Consider the following 26,768-nt stretch of genomic DNA (forward strand, 5'->3'; position numbering starts at 1 on the left):
ATGTCATGTTGAATGGAGAGTTACTTGAGGAGGTGGATCAGTTTAAGTACTTGGGGTCTGTTGTTGCAGCAAATGTTGGAGTGGAAGCAGATGTACGTCAGAGAGTGAATGAAGGATGCAAAGTGTTGGGGGCAGTTAAGGGAGTAGTAAAAAATAGAGGGTTGGTCATGAATGTAAAGAGAGTTCTTTATGAGAAAGTGATTGTACCAACTGTGATGCATGGATCGGAGTTGTGGGGAATAAAAGTGACGGAGAGACAGAAATTGAATGTGTTTGAGATGAAGTGTCTAAGGAGTATGGCTGGTGTATCTCGAGTAGATAGGGTTAGGAATGAAGTAGTGAGGGTGAGAATGGGTGTAAGAAATGAGTTAGCAGCTAGAGTGGATATGAATGTGTTGAGGTGGTTTGGCCATGTTGAGAGAATGGAAAATGGCTGTCTGGTAAAAAAGGTGATTAATGTAAGAGTTGATAAGAGAAGTACAAGAGGAAGGTCAAGGTTTGGGTGGATGGATGGAGTGAAGGAAGCTCTGGGTGATAGGAGGATAGATGTGAGAGAGGCAAGAGAGCGTGCTAGAAATAGGAATGAATGGCGAGCGATTGTGACGCAGTTCCGGTAGGCCCTGCTGCTTCCTCCAGTGCCTTGGATAACCGCGGAGGTAGCAGTAGTAGGGGATTAGCGTTATGAAGTTTCATTTGTTTTGGATAATGGGGGAGGGTGGGCTGTGGCACCTAGCAGTACCAGCTGAACTCGGTTGAGTCCCTTGTTAGGCTGGGAGGAACGTAGAGAGGAGAGGTCCCCTTTTTTGTTTCATTTGTTTGATGCTGGCTACCCCCCCAAAATTGGGTGAAGTGCCTTGGTATATGTATGTATGTATGTACAATGGAACATTAAGTAAGGTGTTTTTTGTGCCTATGTTAATTTCTTAGAGATAATAAATGATAAGTATTGAACAAAAACTTGTTTAAAATTATCATGATCTTTAACTTTATTGCCGTATTCAGCTACAGTGTTAACTCTTGTGACCATGTCTGTGAGAGTTAGGAATACAGTATTACTTTTAGTTTTGGTGTAACTAACATGAGAAAAGGAAAAAATCAATGCCAGGGAAAGAAATTGAGTTTGATCCATTTTTGTAATAGAATTTCTTGATTTTTATACTTGTGTATGACTGCATAGTGTACTATTGTTTACATGTATTTATTTTTTGTTAGAGTCTTTCTTTTCTAGTTTCATGTGGGCTAAACATTATTTATTTTCCAGACACGGGAACGTATTATCCTTCCTGTACCACGCAAACTGCTGTATTGTTTGGAGAAATGGCACCCCAGAAAACATTGGGACCTGACGTGGCTCTTCTTCAAATGGGAGGAGTTGCTCATCTCATATATTTGTTCGCTCGAGTAAGTTTATTAGTAAAACCGTTATTTTAAGAATTCTCTGATAAATGCCTTTTGAAAATAGTTGATATTCTTATGGAACATTTAAGATTTAAATGGGCCTTTTTGTAGTGTCACACAGTAATGATTTTCATGATTTGTATCCAAATTGGAAGTTTGCTAAGTTATAAAAGTTATTAGAAATTACTAGTATGAATCAAGTTAGTTGATCATATTAGGGGGAGATAATATCACCTTCTGAACTTTTTTGAAATTCTCTTGCAACAAGAATATTGAATTGCAACATTTTTACTAAAGTTTTAGTATATTTACGTAAGTATTTTTTTACACATGCAAAAATTTTATGATTTATCATAGTTATTCTTCATGGTTATAACATTCCATTTATAAATGATTATGGTAAAATTTACTGCATGAAAAGGCAAAAAATGCATTCAAGGATTTTGAGGTCTGTGAAGGAACAGAACTACTTTTAATCAAAAATAGATTATTTATATGAAAGTTGTACTGCGAATGAAAAATTTTTTCACCTTTAGATGGTTGAAGTTCAAGGCGAAGAACGTGAACAGGCTGAAGCTCTGACGCTACTTCTCAAAGCTGTTCATTCATCACCACAACTCAGTGCTGAGTTTGCTCTACTACGAGGAAGCTCCCTAGTCTTTCGCATCCTTTCGTCTCCCTTAGCCACACCAGGAGTTCAAGCAATGAAGGTAATATTACTCCTTACTTTTTCAGTCAAACCTTTCTTTTTTATTTCTAGCAAGGCCTCTATTTGCATCCTTTATCTTCTTTGTCCTTCATGGAAGTGTACACAAATATGATACAGTGATACCTCGGTACTCGACCATAATCCGTTCGAGATCCGTGTTCGACCTCCGATTTGTTCGAGTACCGAATTTTTTTTCCCCATAAGAAATAATGGTATATATTCTATTCCGTTCCCAAGCACTCGAACAGGCCCAAAATATTAATAAAACGTGTACCTAAACAACAATAATTACCTAAATGTGTATGAAATTGGTCAGAAAATCCTATAAAACAATTTTAAACCATTTACTGTACTAAAATAAAACAATTTTAAACCATTTTCTGTACTGTAGTGAACATACCTTTGAGCAGCGGTTCGATGGCATACAGGGATGGATGTGGAGAGGATGGAAGGGGGAGGTTACTGCTTGGAAGGAGAGTCCTCTTCCATGATGTGGCGGGGTAGTTCTCCTTCAGGAGTTGTTTCTCTCTCCAATGAAAGGGTGGGCAGATCTATTTCAGGGGTTTCTTCTCTTCTTTGTCTCTTCTTTGGAGGAGAAACAGGCTTTGATGTAGCAGCTTTCTTTTCTTTTGTGAAAAACTGGTCTATTGTTAATTGTTTCTTCCTCCTCTGCAGTATTCTTCGAAAATGATACATGACACTATCATTAAACATATGCACTGCCCGGTTTGCTACTGCAATTTCTGGGTGGTATTTTTCAGCAAAAGCCTGCACATCTGCCCACTTGGAACAAATTTCATTGATGAGAGAACTTGGAACATCCTCCCTTACCTCATCCTCTTCTGAAGATTCCTGCTCCACAATCAGATCCTGCTGCTGTTGTTGTTGCAGGTGCAACAATTCCTCCACAGTCAACTCGGTAGAATGGCTTTCTACAAGCTCATCAATATCATCCTTGTCGACCTCAAGCCCCAAACTCCTGCCCATGACAACAATTTCCTCAACGACATCAGTGTCATCAGAAATTACAGGGGTAGCAGTGCTTGGACCCGCCTCTGGTTGGAAACCTTCAAACTCCCTCTCTGTGACACATGATGGCCACAGCTTACGCCAGGCAGAGTTCAATGTCCTATAGGTCACACCTCGCCAAGCTTGGTCAATCATGTTAACAGAGTTGAGGATGCTGAAGTGTTCCTTCCAGAATTCCTTTAGGGTCAACTTCGTGTCACTGGTCACTTCAAAACACTTTCTGAAAAGGGCCTTGGTATAGAGTTTTTTGAAGTTTGAAATGACCTGTTGGTCCATGGGCTGGAGTATGGGAGTAGTATTGGGGGGCAAGAATTTGATTTTGATAAAGCTGTATTCTTCTTTCAAGTCATCCTCGAGACCTGGAGGATGTGCAGGAGCATTGTCCATAACCAGAAGACATTTCATTGGCAAGCTCTTTTCAATGAGGTAAGCCTTAACCTGGGGGGCAAACACTTCGTTTATCCACTCAGTAAAGAATTGTCTTGTGACCCAAGATTTAGTGTTCGAGCGCCACATAACTGGTAGTGCACTTTTACAAATATTATTTCGTTTGAACACCCGGGGGTTGTCCGAGTGGTACACTAACAAGGGTTTGATCTTGCAATCGCCACTTGCATTTGCACACAGCAACAATGTTAGCCTATCTTTCATTGGCTTGTGACCTGGCATCTTCGTCTCGTCCTTGGTAATGTACGTATTGGCTGGCATTTTCTTCCAAAATAACCCAGTCTCATCACAATTAAAGACTTGTTGTGCGATCAAATTTTGTTCATTTATGTACCGATCGAATTCCCCCACGTATTTATCGGCTGCAATTTGATCCGAACTAGCTGCCTCCCCATGCCTAGTAACACGATGAATACCTGTTCTATTACGAAACTTTTCAAACCAACCCCTGCTCGCTTTAAATGTAAATGAATCACTTTCACTGGTACTCGGACTTTTCTTCACTAATTCTTCATAGATATGCAACGCTTTTTCACAAATGAACGCTTCACTAACACTTTCCCCGGCCAACTGTTTTTCTTTAATAAATATTAAAAGCAACTTTTCCATCTCCTCAATCACTTGTGGCCTTTGCTTAGTTACCGCCGTAACTCCCGTTGCAACATTCGCCTTCTTAATCATTTCTTTATGCTTTAAAAACGTAGAAATGGTCGACTTCGCCATTCCGTATTCTACCGCTAAATCGGACACTCGTACACCATTCTCATATTTCGCTATAATTTCCTTCTTCAACTCGATCGTTGTTCGCACTGTTTTCCTCTTCTCCTTCCCCTTAACACTCATTACTTTCTTGGGACTCATTATGAAAGCTAAAAAAGCAATTAAAAGCACTGAAAATCACTAAATCACAACGAATGCTGATCGCGCGTTGTCTGAGTGACGCTCTCGAGAGAACTGATGCTTCCCGAACAAGCGAGAGTGGCCGAGATGGCGCGATCATCACAAAGCCCATGCGGTCGTCACGTGTTCGGCTGGTCGAGTACCGAATTTTTGGTCGAGCACCGCAGCAAAAATTTCTCGAAAATTTTGGTCGAACTCCGAATTGTTCGAGTATAGAGTCGTTCGACTACCGAGGTATCACTGTACTTTGGCTATTTTGTTGAGAACATGGAATGGATTATGAATAGGCAGTAAGTTTACATTTATTACGTTTTTGATTGTGCATTGACAGATGACTGGATTTTAGTGCAGTAGTTCAGTTTTTGCCTATTCCATCTAAGCTTTTCTTACCTAGAAATCTAACTTTTATTTTAACTTCCATTTTCAATTCTCATTTAAGAATAAATGTTTTGGGTGAACCCATAAGAGTCCAGCATTTGAACTGAAAATTTATAATACAGTCATGAATATTTGACCAAGAATACTTCTAATAGCAGGAGAAGTATACAGTAATTTTTAGGCTTTTTTCAGAAACAGACCATTGCATTACATTACTTTATATTATGCCATGAAGTGGGTGACCGTATACAAATCCTTTTACAGCAAAACCTCTTGCAGTGATAGAATAGAGATCTCATCAATGAGGAAAAAATCAACAGCCATTATACTCTTAAATTTTGCTGTTTATCTTGTGCATCTGCATCTATACTCAGTAGAAGGAGAGGAAGGAATGAAGGCCTTATATTACTGTACACAGTAGTATAGTGATTTGTATTTATGAAACTCTAATTTTATATCTGAATATTTTTTTTTTTAAAGGAAACCTAGCCTGATATCTCCTTGGACTGTAATAAGATTAAAGAAAAAGAATTTTTCATATTCAGATTACTGAATCATGTTAAAAAGTCCTGTACAATTATCAATTGCTATTAACGTACTCAAAGGTCATGTTGTACAGCAAAAATGTGACCTCAATGAAGTCTTTTAAGCCCCAAACAGTTTGAAAATTCTAAACCTTATTGTTACATATTAAAATTGTAAAATCCGTCTCTTGTAAAGTCTTTGTAACAATATTACTTTACTGTATATAGTTTGTCAATTATGGGAATAACTCCTATAATATTTAACTGTACTACTTTAAAGTAAGCGCTCTTTTATTATCTTATACAGTGGTACCACGGTTTATGAGTTAAATCTGTTCAGGGTGGAAGCTTGTAAACGTAAGCAATTTTCACTGTAAAAAAATAAAGAAAAAGCACTGGATGCATTACACACATCCATAATTACAGATACACCATCACTTTAAAGGTTTGTAATGTTATTTAAAGAGTAAATTATAACCCCTAACAAATGAAATCACTACCAATTGATAATTCACAATTAGAAATATAAATATTCTCAAATAAACTTGTACTTTGGAGAATCATGGCTGGTGTATGGGAAGCAAGAGAGGAAGAGGAGGAGGAGAGGGACATATTTACTGCTTGGTAGGTGAATCTTCCTCCATTAGAACTTCTGGTAAAATATTGTAAGTTCTCTCTCTTGAATGGCATTCACTATCAGTAACTAAATCACTTATTTTTTTTTCTCCAGGAACCTGTTTAGAGAGAACGTTTTTTGTCTAAAAGTGGTATGAAAATGCAACATTGCATTATCTATAAATATATTCACTGCTCTTCTTGCTGAAGCCTTATCTGGGTGATGTGTTTTCCACATTTTCAGCTTTTCCCATATTTTACTCTATGAAAAAGGTTTTACACACACTTTCCTCCTCCTCAGTTGAAATCTCCCCTGCTATCTCTTGTTGCTGCTCCATATGCAACTTTAAGAGCTCCTTGATTGTCAGCTGCTTGCTATGTTTGTCCAGGTCACTGATGTCATCACTGTCCACCTCCAACCCTCACCGTCTTGCCCAAGGACACAGTTTCATCATCAACTGCCTCCTCTTGCATGGGTTTGAACCCCTCAATAACTCGTTCTGTAACGCGTTCAGGCCACAATTTTCTCCTTGCAGAGTTAAGGGTTCTGTTGGTGACCTCTTCCTAGGCTTTTTCAATGATTTTGAAGTAGCCAACAATGTGGAAATGTTCTTTCCAAACCCCCCAAAGGATTATCCTGGTTCTTTTGGTGACCTTGAAATATTGCTGGAACATTGTCTTCTTGCTGATCCACGAGTAAGAGAATTTGAGTGGTGTTTGGTGGCAGAAACGTAATCTTAATGAATTTGAATTTCTCCACAAGGTCGTCTTCACTGGCTGGAGGTACATGCTTGCAGTGATCTTTGTTTTTGTGCTTCTCATTTTAATTTACATTCATTAATTTGATCATCCAAGTGGGAAAATGAAAATATGTTAATTGGTACTTCTCTTTTTGATGTTACCGCAGGTTTTGGACATGTATATTAGTTGTATAGAATTTGGTATGATTATTCTTAATTTTATGCTTTCGGAGATATGTTTTGGACGTCACAGACAATTGACGATAATGGATAGCTTTTATACCAGTTAGTCTGTTATTGAAAGGTTCTATGTCAGCAGGTCATGGTCCCTCTTGGGATTAAATATTCATGTCATCTAGGTAGAGTGGAATATGTTTGTCCACTGCCCTGGTCCCTAACTTGGGACACTGGGGTGGCCTCAAGTCGAGTGGTGGCCCTGAGTCGAGTGTGCTTGGCTTAATGCCTAAATCCTATATTCAATTCAACCTGAGTCGAGTGGTATCCCGTTTTACTAGCTCTCGGGTAGGTCCTGAGAGAGAGTGAGAAAGAGAGACTCACTCAATGGTGTAGTTCAACATAATGTCTTTCACTGGTTAGAGCACTTTTCAGCAGTTCACGGACTTCCTCATGCCTTTGCCGAAGATGCTTCTTGGTAGAGTTTGAATCCCTGCTCCTAGGAGGAATGGTCTATTCTCAAACGGAGCTTCGAGCATTCTTGCCTACCCTTGGACTAGAGTTCTTGGGTGGGATGTATGTATCTCCAGGGCATGGGTGCACACACCTCCTGCTAACCTAAGGAGCATCATAAAGTCTTTCCCTAAAGATCATTTCTTTTCTCTGCCTTGGCCAGAGAATTAAATAAGAGGCTCCTTGGCATTTTGTATCCCACCTCTTTAGGTGATTGGTCCATGCTTGAAGGGAATTTCAAGCTTTTTTGCCTATCCAGGGTCTTTGGTCCCAGTGTGAAATCGTATTCGTCCTTAAGCCCTGGGACACACCTCTACTGCCAACTTGGGTATAAAACAGTCTGGCTCATGTAGCTGTGAAAAAAAAGAACTTGAAAAACAAAGGATTAATTTCCATTAACTGTAAGATTGGTTGATACTTCCTGCCAAAGAAATAAAATGGGAAATTTTGGGGGTCAGTGTAAATGTTGGCATTTAACCAGCTTCGAGAACACTATGAACATCAGGGGAGGATAGAAATAATTCATTCTATCAAAATTCTGTATTTTGGATAGCCTAACTGGCTACTAGTTCTCAAGTTGACGAATGTTCTACCTATTCAGTTCTTAAAGACTTTTATGCAATCCAAATAACTTGCTTTATATTCTTAAGGCTTATTGTATAAGCTACTTGATTAATATTTCCTAATTCCTTGCTGTCTTCAAATACTGTACTGGATCTCAGCTGTTATGATGAAGCAAGTTAATTATACCAAAAGCACCCGCTAGGAGTCAGTTAAATCTTTATAACTATAATGTAGTTCTCACAAAGGGACATAAGGATCCAAATGGTGCATGCGTAGTCAGACGCCCATTTTATTCTTTTGTCTGGTTATCCTAGGGACTTTTATGCTTTGAATGTGGCAATGCCATATACAGTACATGTATGTGATGGATAGGTTTATGTGAAAAAAGGCATGATTTGGAATTTAGAAAAAAAATTCTGCTTAAATGCAGGATTGTACAAGAGAGTGCCTGTGTGTAAATAATAAAACATAAGTTTTTTTTATAAGTAGCATATAGCATTTTATCGGTTAACTTTAATGTTATGGTCTGTTAAAGGCATTGCTGGATGGCTGTATTTATCCAAGCGTGGTCCAGTACTTGGCTTGTCGTGATGTCTACACTATTGCATCGCATGTACCGGCTATGTTGGTAAATCGTGATTTGATGGAATCTCTAATAATCAATTGGAAATGTTTTGTTGGCCATGTCTCAGAGAAGCACGTAACAAAGTAAGCATTGTTTGTACATATTTATTATCTTAATTTTTTTTTATAATTTAATTATCTTAAGGTGGAATATTTATTAGTTTCTTTAAGTATAAAGAAAGTTAATATACAGTAATTGCATTTTATATAGTCACACTACAATAAGACTAATGACTATAAAGCTAAGGGTCAAAGTTTATTGTCAAACTTCTTAATAAACCCTACGGTTTTGCATCATCGCAGTATTGTATTTCAATTATTTACACCTTTATCCAATATATGCTTTTCTACATTTTGTATCCTGGGGAATAATTTTTGTTAACAATATTACATGATACCAAAGGAATGTCTTAAAATTTAATTTAGCATGGCAAAACTGATTAGTTTGTGTCTTGACATATAAGAAGTAAGAAATGCATGTTAATCATAAATTTATTTTTTAATTTTTCCCAATTTTGTTAGAAATTCTTAAAAGGTAAAATTATATTTTCTTTTGCTGTGCCAGTGTCAAAATAAAAATCTCGAATAACAGCAAATCAGATTATAAAATTCATTGTTTTGGTGCAGTTGATAACTTAACAGCAAAATGTTGTGCTATAATTTTCATATCAAGTTACTGAATTGAAAGTCTGTAATTCAACTCTACTTAAATAAGAAATCAGACTCTTACCAGAGTACTGTAGTTTTATTCACTGTACAGAAAATAATTTCTTTCTTAGTTATGAAGTCTTACATTGATACTGTTACTCTCATTTCAGGTACTGTGTTAACGATCAAGGTGAAAGATTAAGTGAATTAGGAATGCTCCTGGCAACTTTGATGCACTTGTTAGCAGAAAATCAAGTGTATCGAGACTTCAACCTTGTTCAGCTCCGTGATATTGATGCTTTAGACAAAATACTCTTCATGGGAAAGGTAGGGGCATGAAATTTAACCTTTATCATATAAAGTCAATGCAAATTAGTAAGGTCTATCACTCAGTAGGATAATGCAAGACTTGTTCATATTATAAATGGATTTACTGGTTTTTCAACACTGTGGATAAGTATTGAATAGCTCTATCTAAACTTTTGGCATTTCCATAATAAGACCTATTAATCTTTAAGGGAATATGGAGATGATAAATCCATCTATCACTAAAGGGATTTGGTGGTGTACTTTTTCATTAATTTTAGAGTTCTTGAATGTCGAGATTTTTGGTGACATTATGCTATATAAAGTAGCATCAGGTAAGGTTGTAAATTTTCTTGAAAAATGTTCCTTAAAGTAAAAAATATATCAATGTTATCTTGAAACCAATCCTATTGCATTTTCATCATGGAATTGATTACCAGTCAACTCTGTAAGAAAATGTTACAAAAATGCATAAATGGTTGTTGGTTATTTACTCTATATTTATTTATATGAAATTAATAAAACATTTTTTACAGTATTCATTATTGGTATATCTTCATTATAAATAGCTTATTCAAGGAATAATTCTATATCAATGAAACCAACTTTTTTTTTCTATGTGAGCCATCAAAGTTTGCTTGTAAACACTTGGCTGATTTAAGGCAACCACTCTTTGAGATATGCTCACATATAAATAACAAGTAGTATTCCTAATAGTGCATATGTAAAGCTGATGGTGTTACAAATTTTGTTTTTCTTCTTGGGGTCTTAGAAATTCAAAATAAACAAAATAAAGCTGTTTCCACATGTTTCTCCTACATATGATGCCAAAAAGGAAAACACAACAAACGAACGAACGAACGCAGTTGCCCATCAAATTGATAACTAATGACATTAATAGCTTTTAGTAAACTGTATGTAAACTATGGAAGTCTGTAACATACAACATTGACGTTTGTACAATTTTTATTATAAGATGCTTTGAATAAGTTTTATAAACTGCATATTCAGGCCAAGCTAAGAACATGTAAACATTGTTAGCCGATTCAGGATGCTATCGAGGATATGTGCACATATAAATAAAAAGTATTCTCAATATATTTTCCAAGCTTATTCAAATTATCTTATAATTAATAACAGTTTACTTAAAACTATAAGTATCGTTAGTAATCACATGGATGTGTAAATGCATTCGTTCATTGTGATTGGCAATGAAATGTAAACAAACAAAATGGTTTCCCTTTTGGGCATCATAATTAAGGGAAATTATAATATAGAATGGGTTTTATTTAGTTTGTTCCTACACTAAATACAAACCCTCATTCTTTACTATAGGAGATATTTTAGCGCAAGCTGGAAATACGGCAGAAAAACCTTAACAAGGTCTTTAACGACCGGGCCGGTAGTTATCCACCTGTTAGGGGTGGGGGACTGCCGGCTGGTGGCTACTGAATACCTTCAATCAAATTCTAGCCATCGCAGTGGTAACACCGCTGCTCCTGCTTTTGTTTGACTGGCAGACTAGTCTTTCTTTAGTGTGTTTTTTTATTAACTTTTTCTTTTCTTTCTTTATTAGATGTGATGTCCTCTAATATGAGGAAGTGTCCTGGGATTCCCCCAAAATCTTGTGGCACATTTATGTCACCACCGGAGGTGGATCCTCATTCCCTATGCCTTTCGTGTAGAGATCATAGGTGTTCTGAAGGCTCCCCCTGCCAAGTATGTAGAGAATGGTCGCCAACGCAGTGTGATAAGTTCATGAAGAGGAAGAAAAAGAAATCCAAGAAAGATTCGTTACCTCCAGGTTCGCTGTCAAAAGGTAAGGAGTCTCGGGCCTCTTCTTCGGCCTCTCGATATCTTCCTTCAGACTCCTCCTTGCCTTCTTCCTCCGGGGCGGAAGTCAAGGAAGAGCGGCACCATTGACTTGCCTCCCGTTCCCCCGGGTCAGGCGGATCAAGTTGCCCCTCCCAGTGGGACAGTGTCTTCCATCATCGAAAATAATTCTATTACTGCTTCTATTCCAGATAACGTACAAGCGGTATGGCCTGCCCTTGGACTTCTGGTTCTCCTTCGGTGGAAGTGTGGAACCAGCATCAGGAGTTTGGTCTCCGGTAGAGAAGTCTCTCCACATAAATCATCTGGAATTATTAGCAGCCTAGAAAGGCCTAAAATTCTTTGTAGAAGATCTGCAAGGACGAGAGGTGGTTCTGATGAGCGACAACTCCACAGCCGTCTCATACATCAACAAGCAAGGGGGTACTCTGGCAAGAGACCTCTGTCTGCTAGCAGTCCAGATTTGCCAGTGGGCAGAAAGTCACAGCATTGCTCTCACAGCCAGGTTTATTCCGGGCCGGAGAAACATCGTGGCAGATCAACTGAGCAAGCATCACCAAGTGCTGAGTGGCGAATGGTCTTTGGATCCTCAAGTAGCGAAGACAGTAATAGCTTTGTGGGGCTTTCCCACAATAGACCTGTTCGCCACCTCTCTGAATGCGAAACTTCCCCGCTACGGATCCCCAGTTCCAGACCATCAGGCAGCGATCCAGGACGCCCTTCAACACTCCTGGGACAACCTGGACGCATATGCCTTTCCACCCTTTTGCCTGCTCAGAAGGGTGATCAACAAACTCAGGATCTCCCGGAACTGCAAACTGACGCTAATAGCTCCGGCGTGGCCAAGCAGAGAGTGGTATGCAGACCTCCTTTCCCTGCTCGTTCAAGTGCCGAGGCTTCTACCTCCAGAACCCCGTCTGTCGACGCTGCCACACAGTAGTATCCCCCACGTGAGAATCCACTTCCTGAAGCTTCACGCCTGGAGGCTGTCCAGTCTCTCCTCAGAAGCAGAGGCTTTTCAGGGAAGGTGGCTGAACACATGTCCAGGCACCTGTGCCAATCTTCCACAAACCTCTACCAAGCAAAATGGAGTGTGTTTGAAGCTTGGTGTAGAGGGTGAGACGTGTCTCCACTCAATCCCTCTCTTCCATTAGTGACAGACTTCTTGGTGTACATCAGAGAGGAGAAACTCCTATCAGTCTCGGTAATTAAGGGCTATCGTTCAGCCTTAGGCCTCATCTGTAGACTGAGAGGAGTTGACTTTTCCACCTCAGAAGATATCACCTTGTTGATTCGAGGTTTTTAGAGATCTTGCCCCCCAGTGGAGATTAGAACACCACCTTGGGACGTGTCCCTGGTCTTACGTTCCTTGGAGGGACCTCCCTATGAGCCCTTGAATAGGGCCTCTGACTACTTTCTAACTCTTAAGACCGTCTTCCTTGTAGCTCTGGCCTCGGCAAAAAGTGTTGGTGAACTTCATGGTCTATCCTACGAAGTCAGCCATTCTAGAGGATGGGAGGAAGTCTCGCTCAACTTCGTGCCAGGCTTTGTGGCCAAAACTCAGAATCCTTCATCAGCCGATGAGAAGTTTAGAGAATTTAAATTTTCCAGCCTCAATAAGGTAACACAGGATACTGACCAATTGCTACTGTGCCCAGTCAGGGTGCTAAGGAAATACCTGAAGCCCACCAGACCTTTCAGACCACACCTCCGTCATCTCTTCCTCAGTACCAATAAGGTAAAGAAGAGAATCTCCCGCAATACCATCTCTTTCTGGCTCAAGAAAGTTATTGCGAGAGCCATTCACGGAGACCTAGAGGCAGCTCAACCCAAAGCCCATCAAGTTAGGAGAGTGGCAGCTTCTCTGGTGTTTAAGAAGAATTTTTCAGTCTCCCAAGTCTTAAGAGCTGGAGTCTGGAAGCGCCAATCTACATTCACCTCTCAGTATTTAACCGATGTGACACAGGTCTCTAAACACCTTTTCTATAGCGCCTATTGTGGCAGGGCAACAGGTGCTGTAACTACCTTTGAACCCTTTCAGGGGACTGTAGCCATTGGTTGAGGATTCTGCGTTACACTAGGTTTTAGAAGAACATCCATCTATCTTCTGCTCTTTTCTTCTTCCTCCCATCTGGGTATCCTAGTCTGTAACCAGTTTCAGCTGGACTCACCAATGGAAATAAGGTATGAAACTCATCTGACTCCTCTCACAGGGTATAAGTTATACTCGTAGTCACGAGGATTCCCTTTTTCAAGGTCAGGGGTTTCCTATGTATGAAAGGGTCCAAGTCATTGTTCCCGACCCTCTTCATACTGAAACATTTGCTTCCACGTAATTACAAACCTTCAGTCGTGCTAAGATTTTGAAGATCTATAGAGAAAAGTTAATGGGAGATTTGTTCATCAATAGAGTCTAGTCTGAGGACTATTTTCCCTAGGATTAGGGAACCCTTCGTCCACCCTGACCTCAAGACTAAGTCTCCTATAATAAAGAATGAGGGTTTGTATTTAGTGTAGGAACAAATGACAAACTTGTAACAAAGTTTGTATTTTTCCTAACATACAAACCTGAATTCTTTACTCAAATCTTTCCTCCGTCACCGCCCCCTAAGATAGTCCTAGCTAGAATCCGATTGAAGATATTCAGTAGCCACCGGCCGGTAGTCCCCCACCCCTAACAGGTGGATAACTACCGGCCCGGTCATTAACGACCTTGTTAAGGTTTTTCTGCTGTATTTCCAGCTCGCGCTAGAATATCTCCTATAGTAAAGAATTCGGGTTTGTATGTTAGGAAAAATACAAACTTTATTATAAGTTTGTCATTTTTTTTGCATTCCTTTGCATGCATTAAGTAGAAAAAATTGTAATAAAATATTTACATAACCAAAACCTAACTTGAGATACTACCGCTAGAGAGTTATGGGGTCTTTTGACTGGCCAGACAGTACTACATTGGATCCTCCTCTCTGGTTACGGTTCATTTTCCCTTTGCCTACATACACACTGAATAGTCTGGCATATTCTTTACATATTCTCCTCTATCCTCATACACCTGACAACACAGATTACCAAACAATTCTTCATCACCCAAGGGGTTACTGCACTGTAATTGTTCAGTGCCACTTTCCTCTTGGTAAGGGTAGAAGAGACTCTTTAGCTATGGTAAGCAGCTCTTCTAGGAGAAGGACACTCCAAAATCAAACCACTGTTCTCTAGTCTTGGGTAGTGCCATAGCCTCTGTACCATGGCCTTTCACTGTCTTGGGTTAGAGTTCTCTTGCTTGAGTGTACACTCGAGCACACTCTCCTATCTTATTTCTCTTCCTCTTGTTTTGTTAAAGTTTTTATAGTTTATATAGGAGATATTTATTGTTGTTACTCTTCTTAGAATATTTTATTTTCCTTTTTTCCTTTCCGCACTGAGCTATTTTCCCTGTTGGAGCCCCTGGGCTTATAGCATACTGCTTTTCCAACTAGGGTTGTAGCTTAGTAAGTAATAATAATAATAATAATAATAATAAAGAGATGGTTTCATGATTTAGCTGTCTTTTTATTCAACAGATAGGAGATAGATTAGAATTTCTTAATATTTTACATTATCCAATCTAAAGGCCATTCTATGCATGGATATATATAACATATTTATTTACTTATTCATTTACAAATAAAGTAGTCTTTTTTATTATATATATATAACGGATTTTGAGCGAAGCGAAAAATCTATTTTTGGGTGAGATAGCCATGGCGTCCTGATGGAAGGTTCCTTTTTGGTAGCTTCTTTGGGTATAAAACTACTAAGATATTCCCAGAGAATTTAACCACAGGTTATCACAGAATTCTAACTTCTGGAGCGAGTATCCCAAAGGTTTCCCTTTAAGACATCGTATATCAACAGGGGACGCATGTCTGAACGCGCCACATAGCTATCTTCACCCCGAACAGAGTTAATGCTTCGGTGTGTAAGGGTTGAGAATAGCTGGGAGCCGCTCCACAGCCAATCTCACTCGTGGCTACTACTGATACTCGAGACGTAAACAAACGGGCGCCATTGCTCAAATGACGTCACGCCCGTCTTCATCCTGAAGCCAGTTGCTTGCCCAACACCATGATACAGTAGAACAGGGTGGGATCTAAAACTGGACGAAGTAGCAGGGAGGGTCCATCAGGACGCCATGGCTATCTCACCCAAAAATAGATTTTTCGCTTCGCTCAAAATCCGTTTTTTGGGCTCAAGCCATGGCGTCCTGATGGAAGAATACCAGAGAATCAATGTATCGTGGTAGATTTTCCCCTAATAGTAAGTGCCAAGGCATTGACAAAACAGCATAGTAATCTTTGATAAAGGACCATAGGGAAGAAGCATCCTGCCCCCCTTGGCAGTGAAGTTCCCATGGGCCATGCCGACGTCAAAGTGGTATTGAAGGGCTATTCATCCTGATAGAAGAACTTGAAGAACTTGGAGATGAAGCCGAATGTTTGGTATTTGTATAGGAACATTCTGAAAATTAGACCAGTGGTGGTTGGGCACTGTGTATTGAGAGTGATGGTTCATCTCCCGGGTAATAAAAGTAAGTATTCGTGTTGGAACCTTACATAATCAGAGTGAATATAAATTAAGAGTTAGCATCTTAATTTCTTCATAACCATAAGGAAAAGGGGGAATAATAAAACTATGACAGGCATGTATTTCATAGTAAGTAGGAGCTGATTGAGACGCACAGGTAATAAAATAGAAATTTTATTTCACAAATGCAGAAATTAAATAATTTACAGCAATAAGTAAAGTTCATTTACAGTAATTATAATGTACATAGTAATAAAGACTTGCTCTTGAATCTGAAAAGGAATTTCAAGTTTATTAGTAGGCACTCGTTCTCGAGGAACGCAAGTCTTTGATTAAAAAACACGGCATGCTCAGGGCATGCGGCACTTGTGTGACAACTATGACATTTCACCTGGGATAAGAACAGTTATAAAAGCACTAAGTGTTTTCGACATCACTATGAATCGCTCGAGGGTCAACATAGGCACCCGAAGAGTTAGAGTCCCAAGTAACTCACTGTTCTACGCAGAGTTAGGTGCAGGTTTCATAACACTACCTGCGGCTACCACAAAATGTTTGAGTTCGTGCACTTGTTTCGCATAATGTTTAAAGAAAACTCGCGAGGACTTCCAACCCGTGAAGTTTTTAAGGCTTTCAAAGTCCATACTCTGAAAGAAATTCAGAGATGATGCCACTTTTCTAGGATCATGACCAGCGGGTGTACTGTTAGGATCCGCTCTGCGAATGAAGTAGGTGATTTTCGCTCTTAATTGTTTCAGTGACAGGTCGCTGCCCGATGTTTCTCCTTTGAAGAGTTGGCCTCCACCAAAGTTTGAAGTTCTGCGAAGATAGACCTTGAGGCTCTCTACTGGACATAGAGAGGCATCCTCCTTCAGGGGGCATATTCTCCAAGGGCCCCATCTTTTGGTGGGTAATTCATTTTTGGCGAGAAACGTCGGATCAGGGGAGAGGGTAACTTCACCTGTATCGGTAAACAGGATGTGTCCATCCTCTCTTGATAAAGCCACTATTTCGCTGACTCGAGCTCCTGAAGCGAGAGCAAAGAGAAATATAACTTTCTGAGTCAGATCCTTGAGAGGGCATGAATCATTGTCCAAGTTGGAGGCGAAATGGAGCACCTTGTCTAGTGACCAGGAGATCGGTTTCGGTGGGGGTGCTGGGCGTAGGCGAGCACATGCTTTCGGCAGTTTGTTGAAGATGTCGCTGAACAGATCAATTTGGAAAGCATATAGAATTGGTCTGGTCAAGGCCGATTTGCAGGTTGATATCGTATTGGCTGCTAATCCCTGTCCATGAAGGTGAATAAAGAAGGACATGCAGAAATCATTCGTGATTTCTTTAGGATTTTTTGTCTTGACGAAGGAGACCCATTTCCTCCAGGATGATTCATATTGCCGTCTTGTGGATTCGGTCTTGTATTCCTCTAGGAAGTCCAGACTTTTCTTCGAGATCCCAAACCTCTTCTTTGCGGCTAGGGAGAGAAAATCATGAGATGAAGGTCCTTGATTTTCGATGATGAAGCGAAGACAGTCGACTTCTGTACTTGTTGAGAGAGAACTGGGCCCGGGAGAGGGATCAGCTTGGGCTGCAGCTCCAGGACCAGGGGGTACCAGTTGCTCCGAGGCCACTTGGGAGCCACTAGGGCCGCTGTCCCTTTGAAGGTTCTCAGTTTGGAGAGGACTTTCAACAGAAGGTTGGTGGGGGGGAACAGGTAGATCTTGGACCATCTGTTCCAATCCAGTGACATGGCATCCACTGCTTCTGCTTTGGGGTCCTCGTACGGGGCCACATACCGAGGAAGTTGATTGTTGTCGCTCGTTGCAAAGAGATCTATCTGAAGTTCTGGGACTTGGTGAGAGATGAAGGAGAACGATCTTGCGTCTAGAGACCATTCCGACTCTATCGGGTTTGTCCGAGATAGAGCATCCGCTGTCACGTTGCGGAATCCTTGTAGGTGAACTGCAGACAAGTGCCACTTCTTCTTCTCTGCCAGACGGAAGATTGGGAGAAGCACCTGGTTTATCTGGGGCGATCTTGAGCCTTGGCGATTGAGACAACGAACTACCACCGAGTTGTCTAGGGTTAGACGGATGTGGATTGAGGGCGGCGGGGATAACTTCTTTAGGGTTAGAAGGACCGCCATGGCCTCCAAGATGTTTATGTGGAACGTCTTGAACAGGGGAGACCAGGTGCCTTGAGCCTGTTTTTGGTGGGAGTGACCTCCCCAACCCTCCAGCGAAGCGTCCGTGTGGATGTTGAGTGATGGAGGAGGGTGTTGGAGAGGAATGGACCTTTTCAGGGCCTTTGCTTCTGACCACGGCTTTAGAAGAAGTCGCAGTCTGTTTGGAAGCCGTCTCTTGAGGTCTCTTCGAGCGATGGATGCCGAACGTCTCCAGACTCCCGCGGCATCCTTTAGCTGTGCGCGAAGCACTGGGTTTGTCACCGAGGCGAACTGTAGAGAGCCTAGAACTCGTTCCTGCTGGCGTCTTGAAATGCGTTTGGATTTCAGCAGTCGCTTGACAGACCCTGCTATTTCCTTCCTTTTCTTCTGGGGGATGGAAAGGCGGTGTGACTGAAGGTTCCAGTGGATTCCCAACCACTGGAACTTCTGAGCTGGAGAGAGGCGAGATTTTTTCTCGTTGATCTTGAATCCCAGGTGTTCTAGGTACTGGGTGACTTTGTTGCAAGATTTTACACAATCTTCGGGCGATGGAGCCCAGACTAGCCAGTCGTCGAGGTAGGCCATCACCTGGACGTTTCGTAGGCGGAGCTGTTGTACTATGGCATCCGCCAGTTTTGTGAAGATCCGAGGGGCCACGTTGAGGCCGAAGGGCATGGCCCGGAAGGCGTAGCTCTTCCTTTGGAGTCGAAATCCTAGGTAGGAGGAAGCGTGATGGTTCATTGGAACGTGCCAGTAGGCATCCGCCAGGTCTATGGAGACCGTGTAGGAACCTCGAGGTAGAAGGGTCCTTATCTGTTGAAGAGTCAGCATCTTGAACTTGTCGTTCGCTATGAACTTGTTGAGGGGGGATAAGTCCAGAATGACTCTGAGTTTGTCTGAGTCTTTCTTGGGGACACAAAACAGTCTCCCTTGGAACCTGGTGGACTTTACCTTCCTTATCACCTTCTTGTTCAAGAGATCTAGGACATATTCTTCCAGAAGAGGGGTTGATTGTTGGAAGAATTGCTGGAAGATTGGGGGTGGTTGAGTCCAACTCCAGCCTAGATCCTTCTTGACGATGCTGTGTGCCCAGGGATCGAAGGTCCAACGATCCTGGAATTGGCGGAGTCTTCCTCCCACCGGAAGCACTTCATTGCTTCTGGTGTCCCGAGGGCTTGCTGCCTCGGCCGCTAGCTCCCTTTCCTCCTCTGCCTCTGGAGGGACGGCGAGAAGCGTCTTTGCTTGCACCCTTGTATGAGCCTCTACCTTTGGGATGAAAGGTAGTTGACTGTTGCTCGAAAGCAGGGGTGAAGACCGGTGACTGTGACAACACCGGTTGGGGGACCAATTGAAAGGTCTGTTGTGGTTGGGCAACCACTTGGGAGGTAGCGGGTCCCGGAAACTGACGTCTTTGTTGACGTTGCCGGGGTTTCTGTTTTTGGGATTTCCTCTTAGGTTGAGGTCCGTCGTCCTGAGAGGGTTTCCTTTTCCTGGACATGCCCCACTTGTGGAGAAGGTTCCTATTCTCCGTGGCGGCTCTGTCGGTGATTTCCTTCACAAGGTCAGAAGGAAAGAGGTGTTTGCCCCAGATGTTGGAGGAAATCAGCCTCCGGGGTTCGTGTTTCACAGTGGCACCTGCGAACACGAATTCACGACAGGCTCTCCGAGCCTTCATGAAGTGGTACAAGTCCTTCATCACGGTCATCAGGTGGGATTTGGAGAGTACCATGTAGTGGTCTGGTACTCTGGTGTCACAGGCCATAATTTCAAGTTGGACTTGATGAGATAAGGATGCTGCGAGCCTCTCCTTCGTATCTTGTTCCCGACGAAGGAGGTGATCGTTGAGCTTAGGGAGGTCTTCATTAAACTGACGTCCGGCGACGTCAGGATCTAGCTTTCCCACGACGAAAGTATGCTGGACATCCTTCCAGTTTCGAGCGTCAGGGGGAGTTACTATGGAGAAGGGTCTGCACTCCTCCAGTGCAGGGCAGGCTTTCCCTTCTTCCGCAGCTTTAAGGCACGCAGCTAAGGCCTTTTCCAGGAATGGAAGAATCGCACTTTCAGGTGCGACATAAGTAGGGTGCTTCTTGCTCAGGGCCGGAAGCTTAGAGCAGGTAAAGCCCCTACTCTGGAATGTGGTGGCTAGCATAGCCTGGGCCTTTGCGAGATCGAACACTATCTCTTCCTTCGGTTCGGTCTCTTCCTTCGAGGCAGGTTCAGAACGCAGACGGACGTAACAGTCCGGGTAGGCCTCAAAGTTTGGGAAGAACTCCACGTCTTCCAAGGGGACCGTGCCGATCTTATCGCTGACAAAGATCCTGCCGGTCGCGATAACCATATGCTCAGCATACCTCCACGGGTTGGCATGTGAGCAAGCGGGGAGATCCTTAACCGAAATCCTCTTCGGTTCTCTGGATCCCATCATGGACCTGATGAACTCCTGATTCTCCTTCAACCTGTCGTCCATGACAGCTCTAATCAGTCGGATCATTTCTTGAGTGGAAGAAGAGGGATCCGGGGTCGAGGAGGTAGACGGAATAGACACTTCCGTCGGTGTAGGAGTAGGAGGGGGGATGGACGGAGGAGCGACCTCTTGCTCCGACTCGGCGTATTCCACCTTGTCTTCGTCATCTTCGGCTCCTTGAGCCATAAGCGTCTTCTCGGTGTCTTCCGAGACATCCGACATCTGTTCGTCATCTCCGGAATCCAGGCGACACTCATGCATGGACTGAGCCATGACAACATCAGGTTCCACTGTAAGTTGGACAATGGGAATCACGTCTTTGGGTACCACTGAATCAGGGGAGGCCTTAGGGAACAGGAGTGACCTCAATTCTTCTGTGGCCAGGTAAGGGCCGGTGGCATTTTTCTGGAAGCCACGCACCCACTTGCGTAGCTTTTCACGAGAAATGTCTCTGACCTCCGCTGAGGGAGGGTTATGGAAGGCGTCAGCCATGTGAGCCTGGCAGACCGTACAGTTCAATGGATTCCAAAACTTCAGATCCCCTTTCTTGTCGGCACAAGGGGCGTGAGTCCTGCAAGCCGTATGCCCGTAAAACTGCGGGCGTTTCACAGCGCAGAAGGCGAAGTCACACTTCATCTGCTCCTCCTGTGGAAGAAAGAGAAAATGAGTATGGGGGAGTCATAAGAATGGCTCTTAAACTAAGTTAATATTAATTATTAATTTTAACTTAAAGAAGGGTGTGATGCATAGAGATTGAAATAGTAAAGAGAACATACTCCATGCATCTCGCCCGGCTGGTTACCGTAAGCTTTGTCCTTGGATAATCCGAGAGACCGAAGGCACCGGATAGTATTCCTTAGAGTTCCATAGGGCAATGGAATTCCGTGAAAAAACCAAGGGTAAGATTGGGACCGAGATCATTCGGTCCCAAACTAGGGGCTAGAGGGCCTCCTTTTAAGGTAACTGCTTCCGGCAACCAGCCGTGCAAAGATGCACGCAGCATGCTGGAATTAGAAGAGTGCAAAGAGACAGCATGATCCCTAACAGAACAGTACCAAGGTATTGATCTTAATAGTGGAAACAGTCCATCTGTTTGCGGTATAGGGCTATCAGTATCATATGATAGCTAGAAGAAGGGGGTGCAAGTATTCTTGACGCCTCCGGGGGTTTCCGGCATGCCGGAGGTCGCTCCGACAGAGTTTCTGGCATTAAGGCAGACAATATGTAAGTCAAGAGTATACCAGGGTGGCGGCCGCCGGTACAACGGCGGCACGCCGGCAGGGGAGCGGCGGCTCCGGCAGTCGGAGGATGCCGGTTTGGTGACTGGGACAATGTATAGCGGAACCGGGTTGCCGGCAATAGATGCCGGCACTTCAGCGGCCGACCGGCGAGCGGACGACAAGCTAGGAGGGAGGAGAGCCGCCGGTAGGAGCCGGCGGCAGTCGGCAGTCCCCCGGCACACTGGGGGCTGGCGGCAAGGTAGGGAGAGTCACCAAGGTAGGAGGCGGGTATCGCCGACAGTGGAGGCGGCAAGAGACCAGCACCCGGATAGTGAGAGAGACAGGGGGGGGGAGGGATGCAGGAAGTTCAGTCATGGACTCCGGACATCCCCCCCCTGAGAGGGTGTACCCATGATAGAGACAGGCTCTATCATCCAGGAGCAGGGGTCACTGAGGACCGGGAGCTAGGTAGCCCAAGGGAGGGCTAGGGGACACCCAAAGAGGGGGAGCCCCCCATATGCAGAACACATCTAGAGACTAACCCCATAGGACACTATGAAGGGTATATGTACCAGAGCGGACTGCACAGGGAAGCTCGGGTAGCCCTACTACTCCACCCTAAGGAGGAGTTGTAGGACAGGGGACAGGTGGGTATAGACTAACCTAAGCATAGGCTAGGCTATACAAGAGATAGGTGGGGAGGGGAGTAGAGAGAAGTCTTCCAAGGAAGGGTTTCTGTACCAGAGCGGCCACTAGGGAAAGGGAGGACACTCCCTAACCTAAGATAAGGCAGATCGGCTGAAACGGTGCATGGGTACAGTTTCAGCAGGGAACAGAGAAACCTTCCTAACCTAACCTAGATCAGGGCTAATAGTCCTGAACTAGGAAAGGTAGAAGACATATCGCTATCGCAGGATAGTCATAGACTAATCATAGCCATAGAGGTAGGGCTAGCCTAACCTCACTCTCGGACGCAACCCTAAGGGGGGTTCATTCCCATAGGGAGGACTGAGAGGCGATAAAAACTCCATTAGACACTTGATCCCTTTACTCAGAAAGGGAATCAAGGCTAATTAGAGGGAATGCCAAGGCAGGGGATGAAGGAAGCATATAGGGGTCCTACAAGTAGGTTAGGTTAGAAAGAGACACTAACTAACCTATCCCCTATATGGTCCCTGAAGGCGAAAGAACATTGCATCACGGTCGAAAGTATTGTAAAATAATGCCCCTATCTTCATAACTTAGCCTAGGATCACTAATAAAATCATGCATGAACACTTATGTACAGGCGCTCTGGCCTGGGGGCTATAGAAGCCGACTGGTATGAGGTCAATCGATGACCGATAAAAAGCGTCGAAACACGATATAAAAGTTCCTAGCTATGAAGACTAAATAAACTAATGTATTCGATTAGTAAATAAGGCCGGAAGCGTTGTTGTGGCTAACTAAATAAGGCATGCATAACAACAACGACGCCATAAAATGGCGGGTCCGGTAGAGGCACAGCTCTGCCACAAAACAGCAATTATCTCGGAAAGTAATATTTACTTTACGGCCAGAGCTTAACTAAACAATACTGGAACCTTGTACTCAACTTTCCAGAAGATGGTGAGGCTGAAGGTAGCGACATAACGTAGATGCAAATCGATAAAAGAAGCACAGGGAAAATCCGTCTAAGTAGGGCAGCTACTAAACAAAGGATGAAGACGGGCGTGACGTCATTTGAGCAATGGCGCCCGTTTGTTTACGTCTCGAGTATCAGTAGTAGCCACGAGTGAGATTGGCTGTGGAGCGGCTCCCAGCTATTCTCAACCCTTACACACCGAAGCATTAACTCTGTTCGGGGTGAAGATAGCTATGTGGCGCGTTCAGACATGCGTCCCCTGTTGATATACGATGTCTTAAAGGGAAACCTTTGGGATACTCGCTCCAGAAGTTAGAATTCTGTGATAACCTGTGGTTAAATTCTCTGGGAATATCTTAGTAGTTTTATACCCAAGGAAGCTACCAAAAAGGAACCTTCCATCAGGACGCCATGGCTTGAGCCCAAAAATATATATATATATATATATATATATATATATATATATATATATATATATATATATAATCTATATATATATCTATACATATTAAAAATTTTAAGTAATTTTTATTTTTCCTAACATACTTACCGAGAATTACTTCCTCGGGAGGGTCCTTGACCTCTCTCAATCTCGACCAAGATTTCCCGCGCTACCCCCCCTATCTCGCTCCCGATAGTTCCTACCCCCGCCGCCAGGATAATTCCTGCGGCCCGGATTAGGGCAGGTCACTGCTTTTCCCGGGTCAGGATCTCATTAAGTTCTCCGTTTAGCCCGACCCGGCAATGGAAGAATGGCACTCGGGGACGGAAGGGAGGGCCATTACCCGGAAGTAATTCTCGGTAAGTATGTTAGGAAAAATAAAAATTACTTAAAATTTTTAATTTGTTCCAACACGAATACTTACCTCGAATTACTTCCTCGGAGACTTATACTTTAGGAGGCGGGAGAGCCATTCTGCCACTTGGTTAGGCACATGGTGCCTGGAGGGCTACGTAATGCGGGGGTACAGAGAGCGGATAGGGGGTAGCATTGGAAACCTTACGCTTATAATTTAAGGCTTACCTCTTGACATCTTCTCTACTGAGTCTTCTCCTGAAGAAGTAGGGATGCGTCGATTCACTTGTTGGGGACGTCTTCCAGCCTGCCCCTACACAGCTTGGAGGGCGGCGATGACTGTCCTAATGGAGAATCCATCCAAAGACTTTCTTGAGTAGTCTTTGAGGTAGTGGGCCGTGAAGGTCGACTGGTGTGACCAAGTGCCGGCCTGCAGGATCTGGCCCACTGCCATATTTCTCTCAAAGGCCAAGGAAGTGCTCAGGCCTCTGATGTCATGGGGACGGGGAGTGCCTGGTACTGCCACCTTGTCTTCTTCATAAGACCTAGGGATGACTTGTCTCAGCCAGAAGGAAATAGTGTTCTTGGACACTTGCTTCTTATTAACGCCTGAAGAGACGAAGAGGTTCTTGGCACCCGGACGGAGATGGGCCGTCCTTTCCAGGTATTTCCTGATCGTCCTGACCGGGCATAACTTCAGGTCGTCCGTATGGCCAGTCTTGGGGATGGCCGGAATTGAGAAACCTTCAAACCTCGGGTCCCAGACTGCTGGGTTCTGAGTCTTTGCTACAAAGGAGGGTACGAACTTGAAAGATACCTCCTTCCACCCTTTGGAGTGTGCCACGTCGTAGGAGAGACCGTGGATCTCACCTACCCTCTTAGCCGAAGCTAAGGCTAGCAAGAAGACTGTCTTGAGGGTGAGATCTTTGTCCCCGATATCTCTGAGTGGTTCAAAGGGCGGACGACACAACATTTTCAGGACCTTGGCCAGGTCCCATCTGGGCACTCTCCTGGCTTGGGGAGGACAGGATTGTTCGAAACTTCTAATCAGCATCCCTATGTGTCTTGAGGTCCCCAGGTCGATGCCTTTCAGGAGAAAGACTTGGCCGAAGGCTGCTCGTACTCCTTTAATAGCCGGGATTGACATTCCTATTTTATCCCTAAGGTACACGAGAAAATCAGCTATGTCAGGGACCGAGGCTTTAAGAGGTCTTATTTGTTTTGTCGCGCACCATTTCGTAAAGGCGGCCCACTTCGCCTGGTAGACTACGGTAGAGGATTTTCTTAGGTATAGGGACATCCTCTTGGCTGTGGAGGAGGAGTACCCCTCCTTCTTCAGGAGTCGCTCGATAGTCTCCAGGCGTGAAGGCGAAGAGAGAGAGGGTTGTCGTGGAACCTGAGGAAGTGCGGTTGACTCAGTAGATCTGACCTGGGGGGCAGAGGCCATGGCGGATGAGTCTGGCCACCGCTGGTTGTAGGGACCATTCTGTCCCTACTATCTGACCTATCCTGCTGAGGCCGTCGGCTAGCACGTTCTTTTTCCCGGGGATGAACCTTGCTAGCAGTGTTACCTGGTGTTCGTCCGCCCAGTGCAAGATGTTTACGGTGAGGTCGCACAGTTCCTTCGACTTCATGCCCCATTGTTTCTTGATGTAGGCTACCACCGTGGCGTTGTCGCACATTAGGGCCACGGTGTTTCCCTTCAACCGACTTGCAAAGTGCAGACATGCCTTTTGTACTGCTTTTAGCTCTAGGATGTTGATGTGGAGATGCTTTTCGGTCTCCGACCAGGTCCCGCTTGCTGTTTCCTCCCGCAGGTGGGCTCCCCACCCTAGGCTGGAGGCGTCCGTGAACAGGAGAAACTCGGGGGGACAGGACCCGAGGGGCATCCCCTTGAGGGAGTTAGACCGGCATCGCCACCAATTCAAGGCTGCTTTCGTGTCCGGGAGGACTGGGATCGATGTTTTCTGAGAGCCTGTCTGGGACCATAGAGCCTTGAGGTTCCATTGTACGGGTCTGAGCCGTATCTTCCCTTGGGGGACTAGTTTCTCTAATGAGACCAGATGGCCTATCAGCCTCTGCCAGTCTTTCGCTTTCCTGGGAAGCCCCGACAGGAACGGCTGAATGATCTTGACGAGGTTCTGTATCCTGTCTTCCGAGGGGAAGGCCTTCCCCTGCACGGTGTCCAACGTCATCCCCAAGTACCCCATTTTGTTGGATGGAGTTAGGTTCGATTTCTCCAGGTTGATAATGATTCCCAGACTCCTGCAGAAACGGAGGAGGTCCTTTCCTTGCTCTTCCAAGAGGGCCTTTGAACTGGAAAGGAGCAACCAGTCGTCCAGGTACCTGATGAGGCGGATACCTCGTTCGTGAGCCCATACTGAGACTGTCGCGAAAACCCTCGTGAACACCTGAGGGGCCGTCGACAGTCCGAAGCAGAGGGTCCGGAACTGCAGGATCTGGGAGCCCCATTTTACCCGGAGGAACTTCCGACTCGACGGGTGGACCGGAATTTGGAAGTACGCGTCCTTGAGGTCG

At 43.8% G+C, this 26,768-nt stretch overlaps 1 protein-coding gene across 8 annotated transcripts in view; it reads left to right on the forward strand.

Annotated features, from left to right (window-relative positions):
* The window catches only part of mv (lysosomal-trafficking regulator mauve), a 388,598-nt gene that overhangs the window by 239,183 nt on the left and 122,647 nt on the right, over positions 1 to 26,768 (forward strand). For all 8 annotated transcript variants that reach the window (XM_068389706.1, XM_068389704.1, XM_068389709.1 and 5 more), the window contains exons 19-22: positions 1,262 to 1,401; positions 1,935 to 2,108; positions 8,527 to 8,699; positions 9,434 to 9,590. In XM_068389706.1, the coding sequence (XP_068245807.1) occupies positions 1,262 to 1,401; positions 1,935 to 2,108; positions 8,527 to 8,699; positions 9,434 to 9,590 (644 nt within the window). The remainder of the gene's footprint in view (positions 1 to 1,261; positions 1,402 to 1,934; positions 2,109 to 8,526; positions 8,700 to 9,433; positions 9,591 to 26,768) is intronic.

The sequence above is a fragment of the Palaemon carinicauda genome, chromosome 16, assembly GCF_036898095.1.
Source record: "Palaemon carinicauda isolate YSFRI2023 chromosome 16, ASM3689809v2, whole genome shotgun sequence".
Lineage (NCBI taxonomy): Eukaryota > Metazoa > Arthropoda > Malacostraca > Decapoda > Palaemonidae > Palaemon > Palaemon carinicauda.